Below are 9,910 nucleotides of genomic sequence, written 5' to 3'. Positions count from 1 at the left end.
GCGAGAGGTGTAAGCCTATTCGCTAGTTAGCCTATTTATCACAAACAAATCATTTTGTTACCACTGCATAACAATTCAACACCTCATTGCTTTTGAGTTTCCTTTTAGAAAGCAAGTGAAATCACAATGAATATTCTTCAGCAGCTATACGGAGAAAAATGGTCAACCAAGAATATAATTCGGCGGCTTACCTGCAGAAAACGTAAGTTTCTTAGGTCCTTCAATGTGGTCGGTAAATTTTTAATTGCAAGCATTAGTGTGCTGGGCTCAACATTTTTCAAGATTAGCCTATAAGCCTATTGTGGAAATGTAAATGCACGTGAAATAGTAGACCATTAGATAAGTTAGCTAGTCTCTAGTTATAAAAGATATTTTAGTTCCATTCGTAAAGTTCAACATTACTTGCTAACAGATCGATGTTCTGCATAAGTGGCTCTTAAAAATTTTGTAATCACAGTCCCCTTTTCAAGATTATTATGAAGCCTTGGACTTTTACTTAATTGACAAAATTAAGTTATGAAAGTGCAGTACGAACAGCTCATGACCGAGAACAATGGCGCATTGTATCCAACCCTCAATACGAGGAAGGAACATAATGATGATGATGTGGACTTAAACTTTCAAAAGTGACTCTTTGTGGAAACTTTCCAAAATGTTCCACAACTTCTCAAGCTTTTATAAACAGCCTATATGTTTTCGTGCTTTTGCCTAAAATCAATGCATCCACAATGACATCTTTTGAAACTTTCCACTGCCCCCAAGAGGCCCTATCCCACAAAATTATATCGCTTTCTATTAAAGCTCTCCTACCATTTCATCCCATGTTGATAGACTTTCTTGACAGTAGCCTAGCAGTTTGATGAGACGCACTGTTTTAATGACAGCAATTTTAAAGAGGAAGAAACCGCGGGTTGGATATTTCCCTCTTCCTACTGGTAAGATTGTTTCGTTCGAAGAATATGTCCAAGAAATGGGTGAAACGCCAGATCTTCTGGAGGCCAGACCACCTGGTTGGGATGAAAATAAAGAGGAGAGAAGAGTAAACAAGAGAACAAGGTTGATATTGTTCCCTAAATATCATAGAAATGAGAAGTTAAACGTAGGCACAAACGGTTTACCAAATCTTCAAAATCCTAAGTTAAAAAAACTGAAAAATATTATTTTCAAACTAAATAAACTAATTTTATGAGCTGAAACTTGGTTTGAGACCATCTACTGTTAAATAAAACATTTTCCTTGTCTAACTGATAGTAAAAATGAAATCATGTGTCTTTTGCGGTGTTTTTGTAAATTTATTTTTACAAAATTACTTCAAATCACTAGCTGGCTATAAAAATCATATCCAGCGTTTTTGCATTAATCTATATCGATTTATACAAAAGCAGGTAATTTTTGGTCTCTAGTTATTTTTGTGTACATTTTGCATATTTTTATTTTAGGCTACGCAAATAATGATTGAATATTCAGATTGAAGTGAATTCTTGAATAATTATATTTTCCTGTTTCTACTTCTATTTCCCTGTTTCTATTTGTATTGCAGAAGCCAACTATTTCGGACAATTACAATAGCGTCCATAGCTTTCTTCATGTTCTCTTATGGATACAATCAAATTTCGCTGATGCAAAACTATTTACATGAAAGTCAGTTCTTCATGCAAATTAAATACATGCCTGACTATCACAACACGTACGGGCATGTTCAATTGCTGGCCAAGTATGGGTAGGTCTAGAAAAGTTAATACAAAATTATATTGATGTAAATCTGTTAGAGTGTGTATATATGATTTACAAAGTTTCTAATAATTTTTGTGTTTGCAGAAGACTTATTTTTGTTGAAACCATTAGGCTACAAAGTTCCCACGTGCAGTAAGCTACATAGACTAGCCTACTTATGTTTTTCAAAGGTCAGCTACTATTTTTGAATAATAAAATACTAAAAAATGGATGGTAAAAACTTGTGAAACTTTGCAGCCTTGCAGCGGTCACAGCCATGTTTGTTCCCTATCTCATCCGCATCTTCCAGGACAAATGGATTCTCTTCGTTACTGCTGGAGCGCATGGGATTTTTATTTCTCTAGGCTTTCTGGATGCTACCTACACAATTATTCCAAGTAGGCTAGCTACGGGCAGGTTATATGTTGTAGTATACAATAACAAACCATAATCACTAACAACGTTTTTTAACGTCCGGCCTGACACCTTAAGTGGTTGAGCGCTGGAATCTACGCACGAAAAAATACAAGGTCAAGCGACGCGGGCTTCTCTCTCGGATTGTGCACTTGTTTAACGCATTTTAAGGACTATTTTCTATTCAGAAGGAATAAGGATTATTTTCTATTCAGCAGTATCAAGGATTGTTTTCTATTCAGCAGCACCTGGGGGATGAGGTAATTCACAAACAACAACACTTAGGCATTTGGAAGCGTCATTCTGTCAGTCAATCTCGGTAACCGGGCCTGCGTCAGCGGTTCAAAGCCCTTTGCAAGTATACAAAACTGCAAAGAATAATCTTTCAGTGGCTTTCTAAGTCTGAGGATACACATTTCGCAGAAATTTTAACATCACATATAGCTTAACTGAAAAGTAGTGCTGAGTTGTTTCAAGGTGTATTTGAATAAAAGCGATTGTATTTCCTTTAATGAATGTTTCTGGCATAGGTGGTTTTATTGCTGGACTTGCATATGTGCCCTTCTTCGTCACTTTCAGCATGTACATGGTCCACGTATCTCAGAGACTTGGTGATCTGAATGAGAAAAGACCTTACAACGGTTGGTATGCTTCTATGCTTGCCACTGTATGGTCGATTTTATAGAAACCAATATGTTTGAGACAACTTAAGAACAATTGCGACAATTTGACAATTTTTATCCGAAATTTTGTATTTTCAAACTTATTCTTTTAGAAGGCAATTTTCTTAGCTATTTTTTAGATTTTGTTACTATAGTGTTTCGCTGGCCTGTCTTCACCATCATCAATACAAAACATACGATTAATTATATTGGTGCCCATCTAAAAGGGTATATTAGGCTAGGGCTCCATTTCAGAAAACGATTTTCTGTGCGATCCTTGGTGGGCAGTTTACAATGTGAACTACCCACTGTAGGCCCACTATCAAATTGTTAGACCACCTTGTCGGGTCTCGACCTAGGCTACAGTTTGAGAAGCTCTGGATTAAGCTACTTAACAAAACATTTGTAATTGTCGTTGTGTTTGCAATTGTCTCGTTGTCAGCTGTCACTGTTTCTCTCCACCTTTGATATTTTGTTGCAGGAATTCAGGGAAATTGGTTGCTATACAAGTTTAATTGCCTCACGTTTATTGCCTGGTATCTTGGCTATGCTCTTTCTAGTGCAACTTGTGCCGTTCTTTTTGTGGGAGGTCTACAAAGAAATGACACCTGTGAGTATGCTTATTAATCTTGAATCTGAACCAGGGGCAGATCTAGCTTGTAGTTTTAGAGGGTGAGAGGGCGAGTTCAAAAAAACACAATAACATGTAGGTCTGCATTAATCTTAACTTTAGAAAAACACCGTGAATACAATAAGTTACTCTTCTATGTTTTAGGTGGGGCGATCGCCTTTTTTTGATTCGCCACTAGTTTGAATGTAACCTTGCCAACTGCCAAAATATTTGCAGACTGCTCTTAGCGCTCAATTACTTCATTCGGAAGCCGCTTAAACTTCGACAAATAGCTTATTCAGAGCAATTTTATCTTTTAGAACCTGTTTAAATGTACCGTAACCTAAGACATTTTTTAAATTTAAATTTTTAAGAGTTGAGCTTGTCGTTTCATTCAGCAGAAAAAACATATCAGAGTTTGAAATCAGTTAAATTTTGAGATTTTTATTCAGTTTCAAAAGTTTGTTTTCCTCACAACGACTTGACATTTTTGTGGACTTTCCTTTAAGAAAGCAAGGCACAGTAAGTTAAGAAAGAAGTAAAGAATTTAGTCGTCTGCATTGTTTTACTTTTTAGTCATATCAACAGAACACTGGAAGTGTGGCAGATCATATTGTGACTCAGCGTGGCCAAACTGGTGGGATGTGATAATGAAAGAAGATGGCATTCCAGCAATAGACAAATACGCTTACGCAAACATGTAAAATGGTTTAAGATTACATTATTATTTGTATAGTATTTTTGCAGATTGTTTCGACGTTATCAAGCTGGGCCTAAAGACCTAGCCTAGGGAGCATTTTGCCTCTTAAAAAGTTCTATTTTTCCAGCCAGCCGCAATAAATGATATTTCAATACATAATATTTTCAATAATATTTCAATACTAATTGGACTACACTTTTAATACGATTTATTGGTATTTCAATACTTTTCCTAAAAAAATACTTGTCTAACTAGGCTACGTCACTGTACGCAATTCTGCTTTCGTTGCTCGTATATTGGGCACTTTTTATTTTGCACTCCATGATAATGCTCTTTTTCTTGACACGAAGTTAAGGCTAACTGTGATTTTAAATGTTTTGTGTAGGCTAATACTTCAACCATTTTTATTAATTAAATTGTTTTTACTTTTTAGAGTCAATGCATCGTTTACAATAATTGTCATGGGTTTGTTCTTATTTGGTTGCATGGAAGGACAAACGGCCAAAAGTTGGTCTCATTTAAAGGATGAAAAAGGCTTCGAGTTAAATTTTAAGCTTGGTTGGAAAGCGATTTTCAGTTGGAAAAGAGCGATGCTGGTTCCAATTTTCATCTTCACCGGTTGGTCTACAGATTTCATAGCATATTCGTACACAAGGGTGAGTTTTGGCTTCGGTTTGGTACAAAGTTAGAAACAATGATCTTTTATAAAACATCATTTTTCTCTAACTTATTACAGTTATGGAAATTTTTGTATTGATGCATCTAGAAATTGGTATTAAAGGCAGCAAACATAGTTTCACTGAAATAGCGGTGCTGGGTTAATTTCGATAAGACTTTGCAGTTGTGACTCTAACTGTAAGAAAAGTGGAGACCCAGTAGCCTAATGGCCAATGGGTGTATAATTTGCACCGTTTCTTTTATGTATTAAGTCATTTAAAAGTAATAAGTCTTTTAAAAGGTGTAAAGCATTTTCTAGGAGCGATTTATTTGCTACTTCTCTGCTGTGGTGAAACACAAGAGATTTTTACATTAATTACTGAACAGTTATACCAAAATTACCTGCTGTGGCTTAGCAAGGCGCTCAGCGAGTTTCAATCACGCAACTTGTGATTGTTGTTGCAGGCATACCCAATCTGTTCATTGAATAGCTGGTCTTTGTTTGTTTGCCTAACTGTTTTTGGTCTATGCGCTTCTATTGTGGCAGGAATTAGCCCGTTCCTGGCTCGACGGAAAACCGGATGGAATGCAATCTTGATAACCGGCTGTGAGTCAACTATGCATATACAAAGTAGCGAATACAATTGCCAATTGAGAATGACGCTTTTATAATGTGCATATTATGCACAGTGCACACCGCAGATTTAGCTAGATGCTTGTGGGCTGGTAGGTAACCACCTTGAGTCATTGGCAAACAAAACTAAAGTTACTCATCGAAAAAATAATACTTTAAGCTTACTACTTGTAAATGCTGTACATAAAGTTCTCTTTTCAAATTACAAATTAGATCACTTCATGTCGTTTTTTGAAATAGCTTAGATTATTAGTTATTTATGTTTTTTCAGCTGTTTGTTTCTTTGCCTCTATCATCTGTCTTATATTTTGGCAACCGGTGGCGAGCATTAGTGGACTTGACAACATACACAGCCGCAAGCAACCAGAACTTTGGGAGATGATTTTATTTTACTTCATTCCGGCTTTATGGGGGGTGGGAACAGGAGCTTTTTATGCTGCCATTAACGGTAAGAAAAGTTTACTTATTTGTTTTTCTTGGACAAAATCTCAAAAGCCCCAACAGCTTAGTTGGTTCAGGACTAAGGAAAAACCCTCAAGGAAAAACCCTCAAGATCAAAAAACGCTGGTTCGAACCTCGGAGTCTGCGCGTGATCAACGCTTTTTAGCGACTGCTCTCCATTCAGTGGCACCTAGTGAATGGAATAACTTACAGACAACAACATTTCGACATCCGAATTTGCTGTGTTGTTGCTTGGTTTTATTTAAATATCTTTTTACCCCAGATGTTCTCAGTCGGGGTAAATTTATCGTCTGAGGGTAAATTTCATTTATCAAAGCAGTAAATTTGCCAGCAACAATTACTAAAGTAACAAAGATAAAGTGAATGGAAAATACCAAAATTTTGATTCAAAAATAACTATTGGGGGTAAATTTATCTCGAAAATCGGCAAGGGGTAGCCTAAACAATTTTGCCCATCAAAAGCTTTTCAATTTACAAATAATTATATCTACTATTTACAGTTAAAATCGAGTTTGAATACCCTGATCCAGATGACATGATATCAATGTTCGCGGTGTACAGACATTGGCAGGCCATTGGAGTTGTGATAGGGTACACTACCAGAAGCACATCAACATGCACAGATGTGAATTTATCTCCTTTTTGACAAATATTATTTTAATTTCTAAGAAGTTTCCTGGCCGTGATTTTGTGTTCTATGTTGAAGAGATTTGGTACATCTTTACATGTCTAGTCTATACGCGGCAAAGGTCTTTTGGCCGCCTGTTAAATTGCCTTGAAAAGTTATAAAGTTTTTTTCTTCTTTGTTGTGATACGAAAAAATAAACAAAACAAGCTTACAAATATTTTAGTGTCACATTTTAATATTTATGTGCTTGTGTGTTGTACTGTAATTCGCCAGTTTTGCCATTGACTTGTGTACAACATATTTTCTGATATTTCAAAATACATGGAATTTTTTTCCGCTTTATGAAAAATCTAAAACTTTGTAGATTTAAAGAATATTCTCTGTCGATAGTTCATAAAAGTTGGCCAAGTTCCAGAATCCCCACATATTCTTATTGATGCTGACACGAAAAGTAATGCGGCATCGATTGTGTTTAGGCCAAACTCTACGCTTTGCTGGGAAACCTGATTCTTGGAATTGGATTGTATGCTCGCTATGAGTGGAAACGACTCCAGGATCCAGATGCTTTAAGGGTGAATTATTATTGCATAGCAGCATTTTTTAACATACAAAATGCCTGCTGTGATCTGTTGACTGTTATAGTTATATCTAGCTAGCAAATAAATATTTTTGATTGACTTAATGTCTGCAAACTCAAATATAACAATTCTTTATTGGTTTGTTTATTGAGTGCAGTGTGATTGTATTTAGGCGGACACAATAAAGGTGGTTCGGTTTGTTCCCAATCCTAATCCGGATAAGATGGAGAATGAGTCTGATGTCGAGGAGGAAGGAACATCTACTTCAGAAGAGGAAGAAGAAGGTAAAGAAGGGAGGAGAAAAACTAAAAAAGTGAGTGATGAAAAGATTGCTTTGTGAAATATGACTCTGAAATTCTGATAGTCTGATGGATATAAGATTATTTCTCATTTCAGGTGATCAAATATAGACGAAAGCTTCCACCAAATGACCCAAGAGTAGGTAAAGCATGGAGGACACCATACTTTCCTCCTGATCTTGAAATTCCAAGGAAGTACATCACTCCAGATGGCAATATTATGATAATGCCCAAACACACCGAGCCGCCATTCACCGTTCAGGTTTGCTCAATCAAAATTGAATAGACTATCGTTAGCCTGTCTTTATTATTATCGGGGTTTTAAATTTGAATACAAACTTGAGCTAGTCATTGTTGAAGTTTTGATTGCAACATCTTACTAAATACATAATCAATCGTAACTCTTTAAATGCTGAAAAATTTAGGCTCTGTAAGATTTTGATAAAAAAAAAACTCTTGCAACTTCAAGGATGTTTTAAAATCGACTAACATATTACTTTTACGTAATGATAGGATTCGTTTGACTCCAATGCTTTACATGACACTGACCTTGACAAAGTGACAATGGCAGCACGAAAAGTATGCTTCCAACTTGGATACGGTGGAGAAGCTTTGTTTTATGACGTAAACAAGCTTTACGATGATGAACGAGAGTTTCTTCCGTGCAAGTTTGATCCAAAAGGAAACGTCATAGAAGGCAGAGAGGAAGAGCCAGATTATTACGAAGAAGATTTAGCATCGAATCCAGAGCATAATGTCCCAGAAAGATTTCAAGGACCCTTACAGAACTTGTGGGCTCACCAAAGAGCTCAAAAAGCGGCTAAAGAGGCAGCCGAACAAGAATATAATGAGGACAGAGTCATTGAAGTTCACGATGAAGCTCTACTGATCAACAACCAAGAGTAGACATTTTTTATTTGATTCTTGTCAAACTTGTGACGTTTGCTTGCTGGGGATTACCCTAAAAGACCCACAAATTATAAAAATTTGGGATTAAATGCACCAACAGGGGAATTTGTCAGCGGTCGATTAAGCTGATGTTCTGGTTGGTTAATCGAGAATCAGTTCTTGCAAAGTTTATTGGTGGATCAGTAATTGATTGATTGAATCTTTATCCTCGGATTGGAAAAGCTTCTTGCAGAGCTTAATCCTGGCAGTTTCGCATACTTGTAGAGGCTTTGAATCTGACGCAGGCCGGGTCACCGAGATTGACAGAGTGGAGATTCCGATTGTTGAAGTGTTGTTGCCGTAGAACTATTCCATCCATTAGATGCCGCTGAATTAAAAGTCATTAACGTACTTTGCTCAAGTGCACACCCCGAGAGTCGAACCAGCGGCGCTTGATCTTGAAGCTTCTTCTTTCCAGAAGTTACTGCAGTTGGTGCATTCAAAACAATCAAATAGCTTTAATCAGTGATTAATCTGCTATTGGTGCATCCAATCCTTAAGGTAGAATGCACCAATAGCAGACCTTTAAAGCTTATCTGTGAATCAGTAATTGGTGATTCTGATCAACAGATTATGGTGGGAGTACAAAAAATTAACACAATGAGCTTTCTAATCAGTAAACGATCCACTGTTGATACCTTCAATCCTCCATATCTCAGTGCTTTCAGCACCTTTTGTGGCTCGAAAATTATGTTGAAAGCTTTTCTTTTGTCAATTTCAATCTTTGAAAAATTCAGCCCATTGAAAACCTAGTAGCCTACGGCTCCCAACAATCGAAGCTTTTAAAGACTTTGGTTTGAAACTTTAAACCTCATTGTAAACTGTGATGCGCAGCAAAGAAATACAAAGCTAGTTGCTCACATGGAGCGATGAATTACTCATTGTCCTCACCGGTGTTGCCATAAAAAGCGCTGATGTTGCAAATTTTACCCATTGTAATCGCTAATTGCTTCCACCTTCACTTGGTGCCGGCTTAGCTTTTTATCTGAAATATGCCAGGGAAATTTGTAGTGTAAAAACAATTTATAAATTTAACATCGTAGTACCTTTGGGTATATTTTAGTGGAGATGTTATTCTTGGTCACCCCTCAGGCTGCAAAATCTGTCCTTTTTACTGTCTGGGCCATTTCACCGGACGAGTCAAGATCGTTTGTTTTAGTTCCTTGAAGTCAATTGTGCTGATGATAAAATTGCAAACGGCAAAGTCTAAAATTCTCCAATGATGTCTCATGAACAGTAGGCCTAATAGCATGACAGAACTTTTTTGTCAACTCCAGCGAAGAAGTCGCGTTTTAAACATTGTCGTTCGTTATTGTAACGTCTATTTGTAAATAAAACCTTAAACGGACTTCAGAAAGCATTGGACCGAAATTTATAAATCAAGTTGTCTTCGCTTTTGTGATTGAGTAAAGTTTGACGTCGTGTTCTGGTTAATGCGCGAAAAAGCGCGCTGTCAATTTAAAGTCATTTTAATTTCCGAAATGGACTCGTTTTCTCCGTGAGTCATGTGCTGAAAACGGGGTGGTTATCAGGAAACTGTCTGCTGTTACACTTCAACTTTCAGGCAGTAAAAGTTTCCATTTTACGTCGTTGGACGTAAAAAAA

General features: G+C 36.8%; 1 protein-coding gene across 1 annotated transcript; it reads left to right on the top strand.

Annotated features, from left to right (window-relative positions):
- LOC145778172 (protein unc-93 homolog B1-like) lies at positions 1 to 9,674 on the top strand. The gene is made up of 15 exons (XM_082589604.1): positions 1 to 202; positions 885 to 1,056; positions 1,541 to 1,720; positions 1,972 to 2,111; positions 2,658 to 2,768; positions 3,271 to 3,399; positions 3,976 to 4,099; positions 4,533 to 4,755; positions 5,222 to 5,363; positions 5,662 to 5,838; positions 6,353 to 6,477; positions 6,957 to 7,052; positions 7,231 to 7,371; positions 7,455 to 7,619; positions 7,871 to 9,674. The coding sequence occupies exons 1-15, from the start codon at positions 127 to 129 to the stop codon at positions 8,261 to 8,263; spliced, it is 2,394 nt and encodes a 797-aa protein (XP_082445730.1). The 5' UTR covers positions 1 to 126; the 3' UTR covers positions 8,264 to 9,674.
- Positions 9,675 to 9,910: the final 236 nt, after the last annotated feature.

The sequence above is a fragment of the Aplidium turbinatum genome, chromosome 10, assembly GCF_918807975.1.
Source record: "Aplidium turbinatum chromosome 10, kaAplTurb1.1, whole genome shotgun sequence".
NCBI classification, from domain to species: Eukaryota; Metazoa; Chordata; class Ascidiacea; order Aplousobranchia; family Polyclinidae; genus Aplidium; species Aplidium turbinatum.
Note: the sequence above shows the minus strand (reverse complement) of the source record. Positions and strands in the feature narration are given on the sequence as shown.

Bases quoted from the DNA above. Each gene is read 5' to 3' on its own strand.
- LOC145778172 (XM_082589604.1), top strand. From the start codon at position 127: ATGAATATTCTTCAGCAGCTATACGGAGAAAAATGGTCAACCAAGAAT. The intron at 2,769-3,270 runs GTTGGTATGCTT...ATTTTGTTGCAG, and splicing joins TGAGAAAAGACCTTACAACG to GAATTCAGGGAAATTGGTTG. The intron at 7,620-7,870 runs GTTTGCTCAATC...ACGTAATGATAG, and splicing joins AGCCGCCATTCACCGTTCAG to GATTCGTTTGACTCCAATGC.